We start from the raw sequence: 24,898 nt of genomic DNA, 5'->3' as shown, positions 1-24,898 counted from the left end.
TCACGAAGGAAATTCACTTCATTTTGCAACGCACTTTCACTCGAAGTACCGGTGATTATGCACAAATTTCTATCCAGTTTGATATTCTGTTATGTACAGAATATCAAACGCCATTAGCGAAGATATCCGACATATTCTAATACTGTCTAACACTAAGCAGAGTGAATATTACACATTACAAGGAAAGATACTTCTGCTATAAAAAGCTTTTATTTAAAAGTCTAAAATAGTTGGTAAGTTAAAGAAATTACAATGTACGTTGCAAAACAGGATGGATGAACATTTAACTTCATACCTGTAAGGTGAATATTCTATATAATACACCCATTCGGACATGAGGAAAAGAAAGCACCATGTTACAAGATAGCCACACACCAAATACCACACAAACCCTCTGTGATCTCACTTCTTATATCCCACAGAAAAAAAAACACAGTTGATGTCTACTCATGGCGCCATCTACCGGACAGTGAGACAAACAATGAGAAAATTGATACGTATATATTTATGATGACAATAGAGGGTTGTTTAAATGGCAAGACCAATTATGTCTGAAGATATTATACAACATGGCCTCCCCTCTTGACACTTTAAAAAAACTATTCATACTATTCATAAGCTTATACAACTGTTTCGAACAATCCAACCCTGATTACATTTAATACAGATATATGAAAGATAAAAACTTAACATAATATATAACAATTATGATAACATATAAATATAACAATACTAAAAATTATATATATATATTTTTTTTTAACTATAAATAATTATAACTGGTTAATCCTGCTAACCATATAAAAATAAGTTACCAACAACTTGTATAACACTAAACTCCAAATACTACCATGGAAAAAAATCCAAGTAACATCAAGATGAACATATGAAATATCTGAAACATTTTACAAACGTCTTCTTTCTGCAAAAATAGCATTTTTCTGAAAAAAGTTCATATAGACAAGTCCTAAAATAACTTATATAAGCTCTGTAAATAGAAAGACTATTATGTTTCATAAAGGACAATCATGACCAAGACCTTTTTTTTTCAATACTTAAATATTGCACTATGTTTAGCTACTTTTCCATGATAAGAGAATTCATGATATCCTGCGTTCAAACACATATACATGAAAAACATGACTTTCATTAATACTTCAAAAATTATTTTAATACATATTTGATTGTAAAAAACACTAATGTATTTGTATAAACATATTGATACTATGACAATTAAAAAAAAATTCAGAGCCAGCAATAATACTGTTAAACCGGGACCTAGTGACATTGCCAATTATCAAAATAGGATCTTACAAAATTAAAAATAACATGCCCGCGCAAGGCCCTCATGTAACCCTGATACTTGGATAATCCACACCCAATGACTTTCTGGCATTTACAATAAAACACCCCTACGAAACGTTTCCCGAGGCTGCTCAAGCCAGAAGGAGTAGGCCAAACCAAGCACAGTTGAAACAATCAGGCGGGAAATTAAATTGGTTTACTAAGTATCAAACTGGATGAAAAAAGATTATGGATAATCAATTTAATACAAAATCAGGTATTAATGTATCAAAGTGAGATTCATATGTAATAAACACTTAAATATCAAAAAAAAAAAAACATTGTACTTCATGTCATTTCAAAAATATCACTCAAAAATTTGTTCAGGTCACCTTTGGTAAGAGGTTTGGTAAAAGCATCAGCAAGGTTATTTTTACTTTTTACATATTTTATGCTGAAAATATCTTTAAAGAACAAATCACGAACAAAGAAAAGTTTGACATCTATATGCTTTGTACGATGGTTCTCTATGGGAGATTTAACAAAATCAATAGTGGCTAAATTGTCTACATACAGGCAAGATTGAACTTTACGGTCACTGATAACTTTTCTATCTATGCATTCATTTAATATGCGATCAAACCATATTAGTTCTTTAACAGCATCAGTCATAGAGACAAACTCTGATTCCATTGTAGACAAGCAAATACTTTTTTGCTTAGAAGTACACCACATTATAGGGGCTTTACCCAATAGTATAAGTTGTCCTCCCATTGATGTACGATCATCACGATTAGATGCAAAATCAGCATCACTGTATGTAATTATATGAATGTTTGTACAAGTCAAATTTAATTTCAGATTCTTAGTTAAATAAACATAACCTAATAATTTTAACAGACCTGACCAATGAACCATTCCAGGATTGTTCTGGAAATGGCTGAAAACATTTACAGCGTATGAAATATCTGGTCTTGTACGGCTTGCCAGAAAAGATAAACAGCCTAAAAGATTTCTATAAGGGTAATTTTGCATTTCATTAATTTCATCTTGTGATTGAGGAGATTGAGATTTGGAAAAAACAGAACCCTTGGCTATAGGGAGAGAAGAGATAGGAGGATTATACTCTTTATACTTATCATATATTTCATTTATGTAACTTAATTGATGAATTAAGATAGAATTATCATTTTCCTCGAATTCAACTCCCAATAACTTTTTAGTTTGACCAAGTATTTTTAAATCAAAATGTTTTTTCAACAAATTTAGAACCTTGTTAATATGTTTCTCAGATCTACCAAATAAGACAATATCATCTACATAAAGTAGTAATATGACATCACTTTTGAATATATATACACAATTACACCAATTATACTTTTCAAAACCTAATTCTGTTAAAATTTTGTTGATTTCAAAATACCAGACTCTTCCAGATTGATGGAGACCATACAATGCCTTTTTTAATCTGTAAACATAATCCTCCTTTCCCTTTACACAAAATCCCGGTGGTTGAACAAGATAAATTTCTTCAGATAAAGAGGCATACAGATAAGCCGACTTCACATCACATTGCAAATGAGTCCAACCTTTACATGACACAAGTAGAGAGAAGAAGAAGCGAATGATACTTATATTGACAACAGGGCTAAAAGAGAGATCAAAAGACTCGCCTTGTACTTGTTTAAAGCCCTGTGCACATAATCTTGCCTTATATCGAGCAATCTCCCCTTGGTCATTTCTCTTAATAGAGTAAACCCATCTGCATCCTAATGGAATGACTTTCTCCGGTAATTTTACCAATTCCCAGACCTGTCTCTTGTCAAAAATTTCTAACTCATCTTTCATTGCTTGATACCACCGGTCTTTTTGGAAAGATTTTATTGCTTGCTTATAAGTTCTGGGAACTGTGACCTCCCCTAGTCATGCTGAACTGTTAGCAGAAGGAGAATCTGAACTAGATAAGATTGAATCACCATCAATGTCTGAAATGTCTGAGTGACAATGTTCAGATTGAATATTTGAGACAATACCTTGGCTTGTATTACTACCTTTGAAATCAAACAGTTCTTTTTCATATAAAATATTGTTTCGTTTGCAATATGACTCAACATCCTTGTGTGATCTTAATCTTTCCCTTTCCCCATGTTCATAGTAATATATATCAGTACGTGTTCCATCTGGTCGAGGTTTTGCTTCTCGTTCCCAGGTAACCCTCCTTAAACTTGTACAAGGGGTTGTACTTTCACTTGTTTTGGATTTTAATACTTCATCCGAAGGTGATTTACTGTACCTAAGAGGAGAAGTAATATAATACCTGTCATTTGACTCAACCTCTGACTTATTATTAGAATCATAACTATCAGATTCATTATTACATTTGGAACCCAGCACTGCTCCACTATTACTCTGTCTGTCAGGTAAAGATTCCTTAAAAGATACATTAACAGTCTCAACAATTTTGTCTTCTTTAGGAAGCCATATGCGATAACCTTTGGTTCTGAATGCATAGCCGACAAACACACCTTTCTTTGCTTTTGCATCAAATTTACCCCGGTGTTGTTTTAAAATTCCCATAAACACAGGTACCCCCCAGGGTTTTAAATGCTTTACTGAGGGTTGTCTTCCTCCATACAATTCAAAAGGAGTTTTAGTTTGGTTTTTGTGACATAATCTGTTCCATGTATAAGAAAAATACAATGCCGCTTCGGGCCAAAAACTTCTATCTAACCCACTTTCGTCTAAAATTGTACGAACACCATTTATAATAGTTTGATTAAAGCGTTCAGAAATTCCGTTCATTTCTGGACTATATGTGTTTGTAAATTCATGTTTGATACCCTTTTCCCTACAAAATTGTGTAAACTGTTCATTGTCAAACTCGCGACCATTATCAGTTCTAATTTTCTTTACTTTTTTATTTAGAAACCTCTCAGCTCTAGCTATATGTTGTTTGAAAATTCTAAGTGCATCACTTTTACTACGTATGGGGTAAACTGCTGTTTTACGTGAGAAATCATCAATTATGCTCAAAAAATATCTTTCCCCCTTTTTACCTACAGTTTTGGCAGGTCCCCAAATGTCCATTACAAGAAGAGACAGTGGTTTTTTAGTTGTAACCTCCCCTAAATATTTAAAGGATACTCTCCTTTGCTTGTTAATTTGACATGTTTCACAAAAAAAATTCTTACTTTTAAGTTTAGGAAGACCTTTGACACATTCGTGATTACATGTATTTACAATCAATTCAGGACTAATATGAGAAAAACGTTTATGCCATTTATGCATTTCATTATTTTCAACAACAGAGGCTTCGAACTGAACCTTTTTAGGGATATTCTTAAGAACCTTTGGATAAACATAATAAACACCATTATCTAGTGTGGCTGAAAAAAGATACTGACCTTGCCGAGTTACTTTTACCTTACCCTTACCACCTGCAAATTCTGCTCCTTTAGCATCAAGTTGAGGACCAGAAATCAGGTTTCTACGCAATTTTGGACAATACATGACATTTGTAAATTTAAAAATTTGATGACCTATTTTCAATTTTACAGTTCCTTTACCTTCAATTGGAAAAGTATTACCCTTTACAGCTACTGACATTTCTTCTTTTATTGGAGTAAAGTCCACAAAAAAAGATTTATCTTTTACAAAATGATGAGAAGAAGCCGAATCAAACACAAATGCATTCTGCGTTTGTTTGCTGCTTGTATAGCTAGCCTGTGTAAAAAGTGAAAGAGTACCTGTTTTACTGGAAAAATCTCTGGAGTCGGAATGTTCATCGGAAGAACTTCTGGAGTCGAAATGCCCTTTGGAAGATTTCTTGGACCTTTTCTTGGTTTTGAAACTCTTATTTCTACTCTTCTTGTTTAGATTCTTGTCTGTACCTGTAGTACGGTCAGCTTCCGTTGAAGATGAGTCGTCACTCCTGACTTTTGTCAGAACACGGCACTGCTGTTTACTGTGTCCCCATCGTCCACATCTGTAGCATCTCATCCTCCTCTTGGTGTACTGGACCTCTGGAAGAAAATTGGCGGTCCTGTCCTGTTCTCTAAGGAGTAGGCGGGATTCCTCAGAAATCAGCTCAAGGAGCACATCTCTGTAGTTAAACTTAGTGTCATCCCATCTGAGAATAGCTTGGACGATTGGCTTGAATGCATCAGGCAGATGTCTTAGTAGTTAAAGGTCAAGTAAATTTCAGGAACTGGTTGCTTAATGGATTTCAGCTGTTCGGCGATGTGACATATTCTTGACGAAAATAAGTCAATTTTCTCTTCAGGTTGTAGACGGCAAACTAATAGTTCAGAGAAGAGCTGCATATGTCTGGACCGATTATCTGGTTCGTAATGTGTCTTCAGTAGAATCCAGGCTTCCTTCGCTGTATCACATGACTCAATGATTTGTCTGTATGATGGAGTAATGCTCAAATAGATGAGAGCAAGTGCAGTCTGCGATTTAGATATAAAATCATCAACTTCTTTAGCCGTAATATTTGTCTCTTTATTTATTTCAGGAGTGTCAGTATTAATAGTCGTAAATACTCCTCTTTCGATAAGTACGAATTTAATGTCTCTTGCCCAACTTGCGTAGTTATTTGCACTCGGCTTTTCAATTGCAGGCTGAATTAGTGCCATATTTCAATTTGGGAAATGACAGACAAGTCCAGCAAAAAAAAATTTTTTTTCAAAAAAAATTTAAAGTTCAATTTTTACTTTTTTTTAAATTTCTGAAAAATTCCTCATTAAAATTTCAATGTTTCTCAAAAAATTGTGAGAAATAACTTTTACTATTGAAATAAAAACTTTTATATGGGGATAAAACATGGCCTCCCCATCTTCATACATCGTTTCATTCTTGTTTATACTTGGCGGCCATCTTGTGCAATTTTCCTCAAAGTCCGAATAGGTGTATGTTTAAGTGGAAAACAAATGATAATTTCACTTTTACTCAAAATACTAGCGATAATAATGAAGGTCATTCAAAAATATTCTTCCTTACTTATACAATTAAATACTAGAACTAGCATGATAACTGCCCATAACCAAATGTTATGTACAGAATATCAAACGCCATTAGCGAAGATATCTGACATATTCTAATACTGTCTAACACTAAGCAGAGTGAATATTACACATTACAAGGAAAGATACTTCTGCTATAAAAAGCTTTTATTTAAAAGTCTAAAATAGTTGGTAAGTTAAAGAAATTACAATGTACGTTGCAAAACAGGATGGATGAACATTTAACTTCATACCTGTAAGGTGAATATTCTATATAATGCACCCATTCGGACATGAGGAAAAGAAAGCACCATGTTACAAGATAGCCACACACCAAATACCACACAAACCCTCTGTGATCTTACTTCTTATATCCCACAGAAAAAAAAACACAGTTGATGTCTACTCATGGCGCCATCTACCGGACAGTGAGACAAACAATGAGAAAATTGATCCGTATATATTTATGATGACAATAGAGGGTTGTTTAAATGGCAAGACCAATTATGTCTGAATATATTATACAACAAGTGGGTCCGACCGCACCTCTGCAATTTTATCTACCATCTTTGCTACATTCTCGAGATATTCTGAACTAACAGAAAGAATGCTTTGCATGTCAGCAGGAAGCCGTTGCAAGAACAAGTTTCGTAAAAAATCATCAGAAATAGACTTTCCTGCAAGGTCGCGCATTTTTCGCAGTAAATGCAATGGTTTATCGTCTCCTAGTTGAAGTTTGGATAACAATTTTCGAATCTGTTTGTTCTCGGAATCCGATAACTCCTGAATCATTCTTTCTTTTAAAACGACATATTTGTCTTTCTCAGGTGGGTTAAGCAAAATATCTGAAACAGCTAACAGGGTCTCCGGGTCTATCGCGGCTTCAACAGTATTATATTTAGTAACATCTGCAGTAATTCCAGATAGCTGAAAATTACTTTCCGCCTGTACAAACCACAACTTAATGTTGTTACGCCATAGCGGGGGTAATTTCATGCCAATTCGGCCAATTTGCGTTTCACTACCGCTTCCCGTATTATTAGGATTTTCCTGTGACATATTTAAAAATTTAGCGAAAAGGTTTGAAAATTACGAATTAGTCAATTGAAAAAAAAAAAAATAGAAGGCACAAATACAATGAATTTAGAAATCTTTTAGAAAATTAGAATATTTTGTACAACTGAACTCAGAGAAATGAATCATTCACCATACCTCTTGTTGCACTTGTTCATTCCGGGTCACCACTTGCGGCATTTGTTGTTATTCCGTGTCACAAAAAACACGCTGATATTTAGAACTCAAAACATTTTATTCAACACTGAAAAACTTTAATTGAAAAAAGGTAAAGACATGATATTGCTATGAGTGTGTGCAAAACCCGCTGCACACACACTCAGGAATTCCAAAAGTATAAGCCAATAGGTATAAGCCAATTTGGAGAGCGCCAACATCCCAGTTTGGCTACTGCAGCCGCAAAATGTAATATTTTTAAACAAATATTTTAATTGGTGCGCATGTTAAAATTAATTTTTTACGCTTCTGCACATAGCATCAAAAGCAATGAAATGCCATTCACTGATGCCATCAGCGCACAGCGCAAAATATCATAACCCGAAAACGCGGTTGGCAGCAAAGTGTAAACAGTTAGAGTAGCAATGGAAAAGCGCGCCAAAGTACATCACTTGTAACGTCATAAAGACCACGCTTTATTTCCAAAATCAAACATTCAAAAAATTAATAAAAAATAACGTTATTTCTTATGCTTATTCTATCAATTTCAGTGACTAAAAGTAGTACTTTTGTCTGAAGGAAACAACCCCATTGAGAAATTGGTGTGGTCGTCAAATTCTTGGCTTGAATAATTTTATTTTGGATACCATGTTGCTTTGTACTAACCCTATGCAAATAGATATTTCCCGACTCTGGTTGACGCATGCAAAGGAATTACTTTATTTCCCCTGGAATTGGAAACAAAAAAATTGACGCTAAAGGATAAAAATCACCAATTATCCAATTTCGAAATCTTCCCGTATGAAATGAAGCATCAAAACTCAGTTTATACATACAGCTTCTGTGTGAACAACATTACTTATGAAACGTCTACTATTATTGAGTAAGTTGCTTCTCTTCCTCATTAGAAATATAAAATTCCAAATATATCGAATGAACGAACTCTACTTGAGGCAACATATTAGTGTCCATTTGAGAGTACTGGACGTCGTAATAACTCCCTCTTTCCATACCCCCCTCCACCCTACCCCCTTTTACATGTCACGCTGTTTTTCATAAACGTTCCTATTTCAAAATGGCTTGTTGTCACATCCGCCCCATTGTGTGTCCCTCTTGTCATTTCTTTCCTCTCCCTTGTCACAAACTGTTACCTACTATTTAATGAACCCCACCTTAAAGCGGGACTACATTCTTGGACAGCCCCTGTTTTGTAGTAACCATTTGCAAATATATATTTCCATACTCTTTGTTTAAGTATGTGAAAAAAAACATTTCTCTCACTGCAATTGATGCCAAATATTTCACGACAATAGATGAAGAGCACCAATTTCCCAATTATCAAAATCTTCCGGAATGAAATGATGCTGCAAAACTCAGTTTATATGTAAAGCTTCTGCATGAACAATATTTCTTCTAAAAAGTTTAATATTATTGAAAACGTTGCCTTAACCTCTTCCATTAGAAATATAAAATTTCGAACAGTCAAGTGAACGAATCCTAGTCGCTACATAAAAAATTGTCCATTCAAAAACATCAGACATCGCAATAATAGTGCAATTTTATTTAAAAAATCGTCTTTGTGATTTGTTTATGGTTTAGAAGATAACTGACTAATGCTCTTTTTAAAATTTTTGATCCTTCTCCCCTTTGTCACAAAGTTTCACACTTCACCATACCCCCTGTTCCCTTTGCCACATGTCATTCTGTTTTTAATAAACGTTCTTATCAAAAAAAGGCTTGATGTCGCATTTTCCCCATTCTATGTCCCTCTTGTCATTTATTTCCTCCCCCGTGTCAAGAACGGTTAATTTAATGAACCCCACCTTAAAAAGGGACTTCATTCGTAGTCAGCTCCTTGCAAATAGAAATTTCTCTACTCTTTTTTTACGAATGTAAAAGAAAAATATTTCTCGCGCTGGCATTGGATGCAAAAATTAGACACCAATGGATAAAGTTCGCCAATTTTACAATCATGGAAGTTGTGCCAAATGAAACAATACCGCAAAACTCCTTTAATACGTAAAACTTCTATATAAACAATTTTCTTTGTAAAAGTAGGAGTGTCCTTTGCCATTAAATATAAAATTTTCAACAGTCAAATGAATGAACTCTACTCGCAGCAACAGATAAACATCCATGCGAAAGCGCTGGACGTCGTAATAATACGCCAATTTTATCAAAAGTTTAACCTTGAGATTTGTTGCTGGCGATAGCAAATGCAGGTATTATTGTGAGAAGAAGGTAATTTTCTTAAACTGAAAGTCCTCCCTCCCTCCGTAAAATAATTTATTTAAATAATCAAATCGCGAAAAAACCTAATCAAAATGAAAATATTTTAAATTCCCATAGTTACCCAAAAAGCCTCAATAATGAAAACAAATGTAAGAATTTCATTTCTTAACGCTCACGCGAGAAATGGCATTGCATAATATTATCAAGCACTTTCTTCATGCTAACTACGTCGCATTAAAAAGCAAATAAAAATGAATTTTTGCTAACTTATAATTGCTTGTAGCTCATTTTCTAGTCATCTGAGTGAAATTCCATTTTTGAGCCGTAAATGGGGGGTAAACGTTTTTTTTTTGAAGTATTTTTCATAATCTTTCCAACCATACCAAACTCAAAGCGCTAAAATTCAGTTTTCGTGTAGAAAAAGTGGTTTAAAAAATGAATTAAAAGTTAATGTTTCAAGCTTCCAACAATGAATTTCAACAATGAAAAAGGGATAAAATTAAAATTTTTGAGTTTCACTAACTAAAAACGCTTATAACATTTTTTTTTTGTGGATTAGGTTATTGGACTTTGGACACCCTGACAATTTCTTCGTAAGGAGTATTTTTTAAAGACCTTTCCAACCATATCAAATTCGGAAAAATTTGACCATCCATTCGCATAGAAAGAGCCATTTAGGACGAAAATGTGTTTTTAATTAATATCTCCGTTAATTATTGTTTGGTTTCAAAAAATTTTATTGATGACACTAAAACTCGGCAACAGCTACTGAACAAAAAAAGAATGAAGGAGATCGGTTCACAAACAGAGGAGAAATCGGTAACGATAGAAAACGGCTTGCCTATTAATATATAAAAATAACTATGTTTATTTCCTTGTATTACTTTTCTTAAAAGATTCAGACTCAAATTTTCAACATTAATTTTTATTAAAAAATCATCCCTATGTTAGTTTTAATTAGTTTCTTTATGAAATCCAATTCTTTGCATATACATATATACTTATGGGCAACCTAAGTATCCTTTCCTAAGTATCAATATTCCATATTCACATGGATTGTATCAACATCCTATGAATTGTTTTTTATAATGTCTAGACAGGACCTGGATTTTATGCAAATGCTTATATGCATATGCAATTGCATATTTTTGCTTCCTTTGATATTGTATATACATGGATAAAACCATCACATTTTTAATTAATTAAAATGCATATTGAGCAGCATTTTCAGTAGTTTTTAGATTTTTTCTTTTAAATTGACAAATACTTAAAATATATTCTATTCTACATTTAATGGGTACGAGTGACTGAAATTTTCATACTATAAAGATTTCAGTGAATCTTATCCTCAGTGTTTTCGATATGTGCAGTAGGGAGAAGTATCAAATAGAATTAAGGGTTAAAAACTTAATTATTATCATTGTACGACTTTTGATTATGTCACTACAGGAATACGAAAACTTGACTGAAATGGCATGTAATTCATCCTTGCAACATAAATTTATATTAATGTCGTCAATGGACTTAAGGTGCAGCTTCCAAGATAAATATTTTCAACCGTCCTAAAAGGCTTCATTGGAAATTTATCATTCACACTTGCGGCCAGGGGCGGCAAATAGGGGGGTCAAGAGGGGGCGGTCGCACCCCCAAATTTTTTAAGCAGAATGATAGAAAATGGGTGAATTCAATTTATGTAAGTTCGAAATCAATGTTCATTAAAAAAATCTCGCTGGTTCTCAGTAACTATTTGTTGAAACTCGACACATTCCCAGACTAGAAAAAGTGTTTTTCGTTATTTAGATGATGACTTAGAAATTCACGAAATATTTTTCGGCCTTTTCACGGCTAAATATTTCATACTTGTGTGCCCAGTGTAACGATGGTATGTCCAATATGAGAGGCTCGTGCAAAGTGGTGTGGCTGCATGGTTTTCTCAAGAAAATTCCTTGATATTTTACATTCACTTTTACGCTCATTTTTTAAGAGTATATTTATTTAATGAATGTTCATCCCTTTCTTTTGCTAGGAGCACGTTTCAGCTGCTCAATGCATTATCTGCTTTCATAGAAACTTCTTAAAAATGCATGTGCTTATTGAATAAAAAAAAGACAAAATACCCTTTATGGGGCTCTATAGTTATGCAATCTCGAAGTGACACAAGATGGTCTTCAAGAGTTAAAACCATAAAAACTTTCTCTATAACTTCAAAGCAGTGATTTGACGACTGTGAAAATTATTGCAAAACGATTCTTTCAATGGTGAAAAAGCTCATGCCCTTCAGCATGTATGACTTCGTTTGAATTTTTATTCAATTTGTTTCTATTGCGGAAAGTGTTTTAAAAATGCTTTACTCTATCAAAACATCTTCAATCCGCCACACTTAATTTTCGGACTATTCAAGCCACAGTTCAATCTACAATTGATCTGTGCGTTCATACTACCATAGTTCAATCTACAATTGAAATTGAAAATAGATTTTACATAGATGCATATTTCAATCAATGGTGAAACGTTTTCAAAAAAATTCTTCCTCCGAGCTAATTTAAAAAAGGCGCTAAAAAAGAAAAATCCACTTGATGATGTGAAGTCAAACACTGATTTTTTAATATTTTGTATGAAGCACGATCAAATGAATTAAAGCAATGAGCACTTCTTAACTATGTTGAAAACTCTGAAATATGATCAAATGCTGTAATTACAAGTTTTAATCATTTCCAGTACTGAATTCATTCAATGTGAAAAATGTCCAAAACGTAGAATATCATAAATCAAAACAAAACTATTAAAAAAAAAAAAAAAAAAATTACACAACTGTATTCAAAAACGCACACAATACGGGGAAAGGGGGAGGAGGATCTACAGTAAGGGTGCCATTTCTCTCTCCGAAGGTTCATCCTTTTCACCCCGGCTGCCTATTTTTTAAAAGGTGCCTGTTTTTCACCCTAGTTAGAGGTGCCATTTCGGCTTCGTATTGGGTGCCGCTGGTGAGCAAGCGTTTCACCCCTAAAAGGTGCCGAATGCAACCTGTAGTTTTAACAGTATACTGGCAAAACAGCACGACACTGGGCACTGATAGTAAGACGATTCCCTGCTCTTCTGAATTCCAAAAAACATGCATTCAAACTTTTCCAAAAGGTATAAAAACTTCAGTATCGAGATGTTTTGTATGATAACGTATTAGAAAATAAATCAAAATTTTAATTGCTTCTAAGCACTAATTTTTATTCATATTAAACTGATTTTTTGACCACTTCCTGTTAGCTAATGTGTGTTTGTTACCGCACTGTGGTAATACATATTTAAGAAACTCGACCCCCCAAATTAAAGGCTGAAATGCCGCCCCTGCTTGCGGCCCATCCTGACCTTGTTCGGGTTGAAAGCGATTTATCTTCAAAAAATGTTATGCAGGTCATTTAATGTAAAATGTAGTAGTAAGCATAATTTTTTGCTTTGTTTTTATGAGGTTTGAAGCAAATTGATTTACCTCATTTTCTGGTTAAGAGAGACCAACACATAATTCCCACTGAGCAATATAATCTTCTCATGTGAAATGTTCATAAGAGCTTTTCATTGGGAGTTGTAATCACTTAAATTGGAAAAGGAAATAAGCAAGGACCATAAGGATGCAAGGAATATAAGCCAACTGATCGGCTGCAGGTGATGTAGAAGTCAAAATCATATTATTCCTAGTGATTTTAATTGAACTCACACAATTGCCTAGGTTAGGCAAATTTGAGTTGTAAAGTAAAATTATTGGGATATTGCCTTCAATTTTAATTGCATGATGAGAAATCCTGGGGAGTTGAGGTAATTAAGGAATTTTTTTTAGATGATGCACAGCGTTGGTTTTTGACAGTCTTGGTTTCAGGATAAACACTGAGCAAATCATTCAGAGAGAATTTCCCAACTCATCTACTTTGATAAGACACCCTTTTCCAGGTATTTTTACTTACTTGTCATAAAAGACTCTAGGAAAGATTACCACCATCTCCTAAACGGGCTATTATAGTTGTTCTGGGGTACAGAGATTGTAAAGGGAAGACTTTGATCAGACATGAAGTAGATCTGCACGCGTTCCTCTAGGGTACCACAGGAAGAGTTTGGTGAAAGTCGCTGTCAAATACAAGATGACGCCTCTCATAATTTTGTCTGAACCTTTGTGACCTTTTAGGGTTCTACCTACGTCTTCTATAGTCGAACAGTGGCTCATCAAACATTCGTCCTACATTATGCGACACCCTCTTGGAGAAATTCTCCCACATGCCCGTTTTTTTCTTGTGGAACATACAGATCTTATTGAAGGAGATTTTCAAAGTCATTAAATGTGGAATGGTCAGTTTTTCCATCACAAGAGCTTATTGATCAGGCCACTGGTAATGCCGATAAACATTAATTTGTATTTCTGATTTCCATATGCCATTCTTTTTTTGTTTTTGAATTGTTTTCATTGATTCCCTGCAGCGGTGGCAAAGAAAAGTATCCTATAGAGTTTCTACTTCATTGACAAATTTTGCTTTTTAAAAAATTTAGGCTTTGGTTTTATATCGTTTGATATTAAACGACAATCATAATACTTCTGCTTTCCTTGTAATATGTTGTCTTAGAGACATTTTTCAAATGTTTCCCATAAAGCAATAGAATCTAAAAGTTGACATGAAAGTTGAAATAGTTATAAATAATTCCCTGTTTAGGAGCAGAGTCTAAAGTTACATGCATCAGATAAGGTTAGTTTCCAAGGTCTGTCGTCCTCTATAGGTCTGAGTTCTATATATGCTGCTTGATAGGTTGGCAGGACCTTTAAATTTCAAAAGGCTTAGGAAATATGTTGGTCCAGGAAAATGTTCTAAATAAATTCATAACTGACAAAATTCCAAGTGGCTAGTAGGAAGAATATTGTATATTCTACTGAGAGGTCAGTCTTTTGCAACCTCTTGTACTTGTTTACTTTGGCCTCTATTTCACAAGTCTCTACTTTTTTTCCCTTAGAACAATTTCTTTCTAATAGAATGTTTATGACCTTTATACTTCTCCAACTATTTTTTATATACATATTTTTTCTTTTCTTTAATTTCTTTCCATTGAATGTTCTTTGTTCGTTATTGTTTGAACTCATAATTTTGAATGTACAGTAATTATGTGCAATTACTCTTTGAGTTGATAATTTTCTAAACTAAATGTACTTAAGTGAATTCATTAGCAGATGTTTCTCATTTTGATTTTAGTGTGAATAAGAACCTTAAAGAATAGCTAGAAATACATGCAAAATTACAACTTTTAGAAACACATTATGTTATTGTCTATCTGCGCTACTTGAATTCAAGAACTAATTTGTCGAAAGCGAATCTTAGTTATTATCTGTTTAAATAAATTTAGAAGTATAAACATTCTTTAACTCTAAGTGGTTTGCAATGCCTAAGGATAATGGAAGGCTCATGTAGAAGGGAAGGAAGGATCGTGTCCTCTGTGGCTTCAAACACATGAAAAGGTTTTAGTGGTTCTAATGCTCACATTGTGATTTGTTTTCATTCGCATGTTTCCATCCCTCTGCATTTAGTTCAAAGAGAATTTCAACCACTTTTTCGTTGCTGGTGTGGGACTATGGGCGGTTGTTTTAACGTGTATAAGACTAAAGAAGTACGAAACATGAACTGGTAGCAAAGACTAACTAGTGGTTTAAAAAATTAGTGTAAATACATATGTCATAACTTACAGCCAATGTCACTCAGTAAGAATGCACCTTTCATGTAGTGAAAGTTTTTTTCAAATAGGTGCAATGGTTCCGGAGATTACCTCGAACATATAAACGTACAAAAGTCCGCTCTCTCTCTCTTTATAATATTAGTATAGATTAACATAAAAGTGCAAAACAGGTTTATCAACTTATGTGAACAATAAATACTGCTACAGACTTGATGATGGATCTTATATGATGATTCAACTTTTATCTGTCAATTCCCATATTAAGCATGTCAAAGATAATCAAATAAAATGCAACTCATTAATATTTAAACTTTGAAGTTTGTTTGCTTATGTTACTTAAATTTATTTTAAAGAAATTTTTTATACCTTTTTGAGATTTGTTTTGTTTGAAATAATTGTCACTTTATTACAAATGAAGCAGTTACAGAATGTCAGATTTAAATTTTAGTGTTAAGGAAAAGCCAGGGGTTCCACAAAAAAAAAAAGTGGGGATTAAAAAGGGTTCCACCTTTGAAAGAAATTAGGAAATGTTGCTCTATAGTATTACCATCAGTTCCTATTTCACTTGCTTTCTTCTAAACTCAGGAAAGGTGTACAAGAAGCTTATTTTAGGCCCTTCTAAATTCTTCAGTAAAAATTATGGATCTAATTTTTATTATAGTATTTTTTAAAAAGCCTTCTTTAAATGCTTTATTTTGTGCAATTTCTCATATGTCTCCTCAGAGCAACAGTAAGATATCTTAGTGTTATTTCTGTTAGATATCTTACTGTTGCTCTGAGGCAACAATGTATCAAGTTCTAAGATCTTCAATCTACAGCCTCTGCAGATCCTCTCTGGACACAATAACAAGCTTTTTATAACTGTATTATGCATATGAGTTTGTAAAACTGGAAAAGAAAGTCACAATAGATTGTTTCTCTATTTTAAAAAGCATTTATGCCTATTTTTTCTGTTTAACTGTCTTATTCATTATTTTTTAAAACAAAATTTTGGCTATAACTAGTTTTAAGTAGTTATAGCCAAAATTAATGGTTTATAATAAATTCCTTCAAATTTGTTATAAACCAGTAGGTTTGAGTTGCATTTCATTCCAGTAGTACATTTTATGTTACAAAGTAAATTGAATGCTTGCAGATAAATAACTGTTGAAATTTAATTTAACAATGATATTAGCCTATGCATTTAAAACTGTGTGTGGCTTAAATTTCTGTTATGTTATTATATACTTTCTGTGTACTGAAAATAACCAGAATAACTTGCATATTTGTAGTTAAATAAACTCAATTTTTATAAAAAGTCTGTTTTCTACATCAATAAATTAATTTTTTCCTGGAAGAAATTTTGTTTTAATGCTTTTACATACAAATTCATTCTTTTTTCCCTCATGAAAATGTATTGTTGCAGTTTGAGTTGTAAAATACCATTTTTGTTTGTGCGTACTTTATTTTTGTTTAATCCCCGTTAATACAGCCTAACTCAATGTAATTTCATTTTGTTTTAGTCTGAAGATTTATTTAGTCTAATTGAAGCTCATGAAGGCAAGGCGCTTACTCTTTATGTGTACAACATAGTTTCTGACTTGTGTCGGGAAGTGGTCATCACCCCAAATAAAAATTGGGGAGGAGAAGGAAGGTAAGAGTTTTTTTTGAAACATAAAATCTAAGGCTTTCAGGCTTGTTTTTGTCACACGCAATAAAGTTATTTTCTGGGACTTGTACTGCATGGTTAGATCACCCAACAAGACTGTTCTACCCTTTTTAAGCTCTTGCTTCTTTAATTTAATATCTACAATCTTTCCAGAATATTTTTAAAGCTCACTTAGTTTACCACATTCTGTAAAAAGCCGCGATTTTTGCAAGCCATAATTTCTATAAAAATAATGAAAAGAATTTCTTTGCGAGCTGAAAATGTTGTAAATTTTATCTTAACAAAACCAAAAGCTGTATAGGAAAAAAATTATGCAGATTAAATTTCATGTTAACTTTGGTTTCCAAAAATTACTGCCTCAGGAAAATAAGTGATTTTATGCAGTAGTTAGAGTAAATTTTTTTAGTGGCAGTTAATTGACTTTAGGACATTTTTTTTTCTTTTTTTTTTGAATCCTAAATTACTGTTTTACTTTAATAAGATTTTTTTGTATTGTAATTTGTATTAAAATCAAATTCTTTAGAAGTACTACTCTAGGACAAATGAGGCAGTGAGAAGCAAATGGTTGTAAGTGGACATTTTCAAGTTTTTGGTAAAACGCGTTTAAACATAATATCCTATGTAGGCTTTCATTGAATTTTTTTTATAAATCATGCTGTATAGCAGCAACTACCAGGGCTACTAGTACCATCTCTTGCCCCAAGACAGAGGAGAGGTTCCCCTACCATGTGTACTGGTTATCTCCAAATTTTTAATTTTGCCTCTTATATCCCTTTGCTTCTCACTGCCTCAAATGTAATCTTTACTAATAATAAAGCTGAAAGTCTCTTTGTCTATATGTCTGTAGGATGTCTGGATCTCTGTGACATGCATAGCGCCTAGACCGTTCAGCAGATTTTCATGAAACTTGGCACAAAGTTAGTTTGTAGCATGGGGGTGTGCACCTCGAAGCGATTTTTCGAAAATTCGATATGGTTCTTTTTCTATTCCAATTTTAAGAACAAAATTATCAAAAGATGGACGAGTAAATTATGAAATTATCATAATGTGGAACCGTAACATGGGCACAAGCCAATTGGCGAGATACGAAATTATCATAACATGGAACCGTAACGTGGGTACAAGCCAGTTGGCGAGAAAATTCACCATACATTATTTGTAAATATACAGGCAAACGAAAAGACCTTTTAATTTTTCTATTACAAGCAAAGCCGTGCGGGTAACACTAGTAAATAATAAATTACATTTTTGATCATTGCTTCAGAAATGCTCTCTAAAAAAAAAAAAATAAATAAAAAATAAAGAAAAAAAAATAAAGAAATTAAAAATAAATAAATTAAAAATAAATAAATAAATAATAAATGAATTAATTAATTAATAACAAAATAGAAGTCTATTTTCATATTGCTTTTAGTGTAATCTTGTATATTATGTGTCACCAAACATTGTATTTTTAATTTACACTTCTGTGATTTATCATTATATTAGCTTAGGATGTGGAATTGGATATGGATATCTTCATAGAATACCTACACGTCCATCTAAAGTTGAAGTTTCTAAACCTCCATATTCCATTCTACCCGTGTCTGAAAAATCTCAAGCTGATGGGTATTCTACTGTAAGTAATTTTCAAAATATATGGTACATAATTGGCTGTGAGTTTCCTTTTTCATTTGTTTGTATTATATAATTCTATAGATATTCTATATATATAGATAGATTCTATAGATAGATATAATTCTATAGATAGATTTTTTATGGAATTATTTTGGAATTTTAGCAAAATTAATTGGGTAAGATTCACATTCAAGAGAAAATACGTTTAAAATAAAAATTTGAAGTTAAAATAAAAAAATATATATATATATGTATGCAAATGATTCAAAAAATTTAAATACCTAACTTTCAAACAGAAAATATATTGTTAGATTTATGTTTTATTGCATCTTTATCAACCACACTGTAATCATCGATTAATAAATCATAGACAGGCATCCCTCATATAACATGGTACTTGCACAACACAGTTTTACATGGTACCATTTGCGATTATTGTAACACGGTTTTAATATTAGACGGTACGAAACTGGAATTTAATACTTCATGGTTTTTTGATGAAACATGAATGTTATCTTCAAAAAGGATGGAATTTATTTTTTTTAAAATACATTCTGTTAATGTTACTTTGTTTTTATGAAACTTGGTTTTGATACAACACAATACACATCCCTTCATTTACATTATTTTTAAGTCTCGTATAACACAGTTTCAATATAACACGCAGCACGGTTTGAATACAACATGATACATATTGACATGATTTTTACTGTGTAGATGATAAATTAGTGTATAAAATAAATTAAAGAGCTTAAAAAAAAGTCTCGTATAACATGGTTTCAATACTGCAGGAAACGAATAAAACGTGTTGTACGAGGGATGCCTGTATAAGATACGTTTCTGAAAGGGAGGAGGGTGTACATCCAGATCTTTTCTAGCTCACTGAAAAGAGGTGCTCTAGAATTTGATCAATATGTCTTACATCCTTTTCAAACTTCTGTCTGAAAGAAATTTGACCATTTTGTGGGCTTCAATGACTAAAATAGTTTTTTTTTTTTTTTTTTTTTTTGTGAAGCAGTGTTATTGGTATGTATGCTTGAAGATAAGTGTCAATTCATATCTGTTCATGATCTGAAAAAGAGGACCTATAAATCCTACTCCTTAAATGTAGCCATGATGTATATTAAAATCAAATTATTGTTTTATGCTTTTTGTGGAAGAAAGACTAGTTCTGTTTATTTCCTTTTGTTTACATCTAAATTTATTTAACTTACTTTGTTTATTCTGTCAACTTCACTTTGTACTACTTTCAGTGTAAAGAAGAATTTTCACTTCTATGACACTGAAGTTTTATGCTTTTAGATTAGCAACTGTTACAGTGCTTGGTGGTACTCAAAGTTTTGTTCATCTTGCATGCTTATGATCTTTTCTGTTATGCATAAAATTTAGACTTCCATAAAAATTTGACTACAAATTAAGCCTCTTGTGGTTGCCAGCTTTCAATAAATTTTGTTCTTTGCTTTAGTGAAAAACTTCATGGATAAATAGGCAGTAGGCTTCTTAATAGCCTCACATATGTTTCACCCTCTCTTGGCTAAGTTGGGGAAAAAGTTTTGTTTACTATTTATTGTATATAAAGTGACACTGTAAATCATAGGCTTTTTTTTTCTCAAACTTTATCAGAAGTGTATTGACACCCTGTCAAATAACATGTCTAGATACTATTCCGTGAAAAGAGGCCAACGTATTTTTGCCCTTAGACTCAATGCTTGCAAACCCTTACTACTTAATGTTTCAAGCGGAAATCTTTCACTTCTTGTTTTCAGATGCTTCCAAAAGTATGATTATTTTACACAAGTTGGATACGATCCCAAAAATTAATACACTTGAGTTAAATCTATCCAAATTTGTCTATCTCCATCTCCATCAAGTAGCTGCATAAAAAAATTTTGTGCTCTAGATATTATCATTGGAAATTCACATAGAAAAGTTAAAATATTTTGTTCTGAGGTGTATTTTCTTACTTGAATTTAGTGATTAAATAATGTTTTAAAATGTTTTTTTATCTCACACATAAAACTTTGGTTTTTACAAAATATGTGTTCAAATATTGTTTCCTGTGTTGTTGTATAGTTTAATGTATAACACCTTCAACGTTTTCTGGCTGGTTGTTTAGATATTAACCAGTCTTTTCAATTTTTTTGCAAGAACTTTTCACCTTTTTGCAAAAGTCTTAGTACTTTTTCATTTGAAAAAAATATCTTGATAAGTTCTAAATTTCTACTCAAATCGGCAAATGATTTTATTTTACTTTTCTGTAATATTAAAAGTGCCTGTTCTTTTTTTTTCTTTTTGTAGGTGCAGCTTAATGCAGCCAGCCAGCTACCTAGTGTGAATAATTTCAACCCTGTGCCTGAAATTAATGCTAATCAAATTCCTGCAGCACCTATCACAAGTATGTTTTAAAAATTGAAGTAGTTTTATGTCAATGCTATAATTATTTAATCAAATACTTTTTTTTTTGTCAAAAATCATTTATAGTATTGAAAGTTGTTGCTAAACTTAAATAATATCCCCAATTGTAAAAAGTGTCATACAATTGAGTGTCCATTTTTTCTTTGAATTTAAAAGACAGCAATACAGACATTTATCATCGATTCTGAAAATTCAAGCATAAAAAACTGAGCAACTTAAGGAGGAAGAGAATTAAATTGGCTGGGAAATTGTGTTATTCTCGTTCTTAAAATTATTCATATCAAAGTGTAGTACAATATGTGTGTGTGCATGTGTACATATATACACTTGACCAGATTTCCGGTTTAACTGATTGTGTTTCCAAAATGGAAATGAATAAATAAAATGAAACTATTATTATTATTTTTTAAATAATGACTTAAGGGGGGAGGGGAATGTTTGGTATCACTCTCTCTCTTTGCGATTAAAAAAAAATCATGAAAAGGGTTTTAAATTGTGAGTGTGCTACAGACTAACTGGAATTAAGTTCAATTATAGAGGCATCCATGTGGGGATAAGAGGGCAAGGTTTGCACTCTCCTAGCGTCTTTTCTTCCATGGTAATGCAGATCAAAGTTAAGAATTCTTTTCTCTTATATTGTTTGAAGAACACCAAAACATTCATAGTGTTATCCCTATGTGATACCGAAGGTTCTTTCCTCACATGTTGACCTTGCAAGGTGAACACATAGAAGCGTGTATCATACCCACAATACCAAAAATCTGTTGCAGATATGAAAGATAAGATATCATTTATATATATATATATATAAAGCATGTGCGGTAATGTCTGAATGTTAAATTTGATTTGTTCCTTTCTGAAAATTTGTTTAATACAGCAAGCTGTGATAAGCGTGTGTGGTAGTTTGGAGACAAATAATGAGATACAAGGGAGGGGCGATAAGAGCGATTGCCATATTCTTATATATGTGACTAGGGGCTCCTGCCCCCTGCTCGCTAACCCTCATTAACCCCCGAAGATTACTTCGCAATCTTATTTGATTTGCAAAGATTTATGTCGTCAATTAGAAAGAAACAGATTAAAAACGCATTGAGTACCCTCTGGAACAGAAAGCACCCCTTCGCCGGGTTTCAAAATAGTTTGTACCAACTTGCAGAGCGATAAGGGCTAGGAGGCTCCTGAGCATTGCAAAACTGCAGTTGTGTATGTTTGAAAAGTCGCTTTCATATTTGTGGTCTCTAGTAATATATTTTGTTCTTTTGCTCAGGGCTTGAGCAAATGAATTGAGTTGAGCCTAAGATTTTCCGTTAAAATCGAAACCTTAAAATTTGTGAATAAGGAAAAAGAAACAAACAAATCAAAAAGACATAACTATGTGAATGCCAAATCAAACACAAAATAATTTGAATGGAAGTGAGATTTTTTGAACTTGATTAAAACCGCTTGTAACTTTTTCCCCTTTGGAGATAGAAGCTAAGTTTTTCAACCATAGGTCAAATTAGATCTGGAGTTAAAAAAAAAAAAAAGACGCTCTTTCCAGTTGTGTCAAAAAGAAATCTGGGACAATTCCTTCGCTTTTTACTGATAGATTTAATGAAGAAAGAAGGGTCTAAATTTTAGCTAAGCCTAAACGCAAATAACTCCGCCGTATTTAAGTAAGAGTATTGGAACAAATTGCGTAGAATGCAGAAAATTCTACCCTTTCCAACGATGTATAATATTAATATGTGCAAAACATGTACAAGTAATTTTTCACCCCTTTAACAGGCAATGATAGACAATTTACGAAATTTGAACTTAAAAAATTAATTAGAAAAAAAAATGAATTTGAATTTAAAAAAAAAAAAAACCCCAGGTGAAAACCACCAAGACTCAAGGTACAAAATGTCAAGGCTGTAGGTGCTATGGGGTCTCCTGGGCGTAGACCCGCCACAGTCTTCCTATCAAAATTTTCTTTGACCTTACTTTTTTTTTAATATAAAGAGATACCTTCATTAAAAAAAAAGGATCTCTTTGCATCCAATTTTTGAACAGAATTTTTCTAATTTTTGTCGCTTATTACACTTTAAGAGGTACATCAATGAAGTTGATTTTTATTTTCTTAAAATCATAAATTGAAAATTTTCAGTTAAAATTCTGTGTTTTTAAGCATCAAATGTCAATGTTGAATGTCGAGTTGGCTAGTTTAATATTTTTACTCCGTTACATCATAGTTACTCATAATGTTTGTCATAGACCTTTAAAATGCAACTCTGAAGTTATTTTACTTTTAATTTTGCTATGCTTATACCTTTGCTTTGAAAATACCTCTGTTTTAAAATCTATGAATCAGTTGATTTGTATTGATTAGAACATGGGTTCCCAACCTGTGGGTTGCGACTCTAAATGGGGTCGTGAAAGCTGTTTTATGGGGTTGCGACATTTTTCCAACTTTTAAAAGCTTTCTGGTATTTTTCATGGACTCATAATCCCCTGTGCTATATATTCATTTATAGAGAACATGCATACATATCCTTTTGGTATGTTTTTTTTATGTATATATTTATTTTTCTGTTTATTTTGAAGTTGAAGGTTTTTTTTACAGATTTGCACCTAGTTCAAACTTGTAGTTGAAACACAATGTACAAATGTTCAATAATGTAATAAGTACTTCCAAATACAATTTAATTAGCTTTATTTTAGTTAAAAGAATTATGAGTAATGTTTTCGAAAAAAAAAAGTGAACATTCTCATTTTCAGCGCTTTCTTCTGGGACTGGATCAGTTTCCATACCAGCTTTAGAACCAGTTGTTGTGGCTCCATCAGGTTTGCATTTAAAAATTTAAAGCACTTGTTTTTATACTTAATAGGGGTCAATTCAGACGCCAAAAAAAAAAAAAAAAAAAAAAAAAAACGTGAAAGTGGGTCCTTCACGAAATTCTGCCCTATAAAAAGGTTCTTTTCAGAAAATTATTTCTAAAAACACCTTATTTTTCATAAAAATGGTTCTGTTTTCGTTTTTGTTATATAAATTCACCTAAAAACAAAAAAATTGAAAAAAAAATATTTACTTTTGTTTTATATGATTGGAGAAGAGCTTTGTTTGACTTAAAATAATGGTAAAGATGTAGAAAACAATTTCTTTGTAGTTTAATGCATCAATTTTCTTTTGTGTGAATTGTTAGACATCTTGAATAAAATCAATATTATGTTAGAGAGTTGCTTTGTCTTTAGAACATTGAATAAGCTTTCTTCATTAACTTAAATTTGTTTAAGTTAACCTTTCCTAAAAAACCTCTTTCCTAAAAAAAGTGTCAAGTTCAAAGTTCAGAAGCTATAATGTTCTATTTTATGTGTAAAACATTTATTTGCATTGTATACTTAGGATTTTAGGTTAAAACTGGGGTAACTATTCCTGCTCTGTATATGTTTTTTGTTTTTTTAATACATGAAAAGGAGGCAAATTCACAAAATGTATATTTTCCTCCACAAAATGGGGACTCAAAATAAGAAACCTGTATTGGCCCCTGATACATACACATGTCTATCTGTCCATCTATATAAATATAGCCTGAACTTGTGAACTTTTTTTTTAATCTTTAGCTAAAATTGACAATATTGATGTTACCATGAACAATACACCCAATGTCCAGCCATTGACGACAACTCTTAGCTTGCCTGGAATGCCTGTGATAACTGTGAGTGCTACATTACCAACAGACACTCTTGCTAACATCACCAGTTCACCACCAATTACCAGCTCAGCAGGTGAGAATCAACTGCAAGCTTC

General features: G+C 32.6%; 1 protein-coding gene across 3 annotated transcripts in view; it reads left to right on the top strand.

Moving 5' to 3' along the window:
- LOC129227053 (Golgi reassembly-stacking protein 2-like) overlaps nt 1-24,898 on the top strand; it is a 42,450-nt gene that overhangs the window by 8,255 nt on the left and 9,297 nt on the right. For 2 of the 3 annotated variants that reach the window (XM_054861695.1, XM_054861696.1), the window contains exons 5-9: nt 16,952-17,082; nt 18,586-18,715; nt 21,013-21,109; nt 23,869-23,934; nt 24,712-24,876. In XM_054861695.1, coding sequence (XP_054717670.1) covers nt 16,952-17,082; nt 18,586-18,715; nt 21,013-21,109; nt 23,869-23,934; nt 24,712-24,876 — 589 coding nt within the window. The remainder of the gene's footprint in view (nt 1-16,951; nt 17,083-18,585; nt 18,716-21,012; nt 21,110-23,868; nt 23,935-24,711; nt 24,877-24,898) is intronic. The other variant, XM_054861697.1, reaches the window with a different exon arrangement.

The sequence above is a fragment of the Uloborus diversus genome, chromosome 7, assembly GCF_026930045.1.
Source record: "Uloborus diversus isolate 005 chromosome 7, Udiv.v.3.1, whole genome shotgun sequence".
Lineage (NCBI taxonomy): Eukaryota > Metazoa > Arthropoda > Arachnida > Araneae > Uloboridae > Uloborus > Uloborus diversus.
Note: the sequence above shows the minus strand (reverse complement) of the source record. Positions and strands in the feature narration are given on the sequence as shown.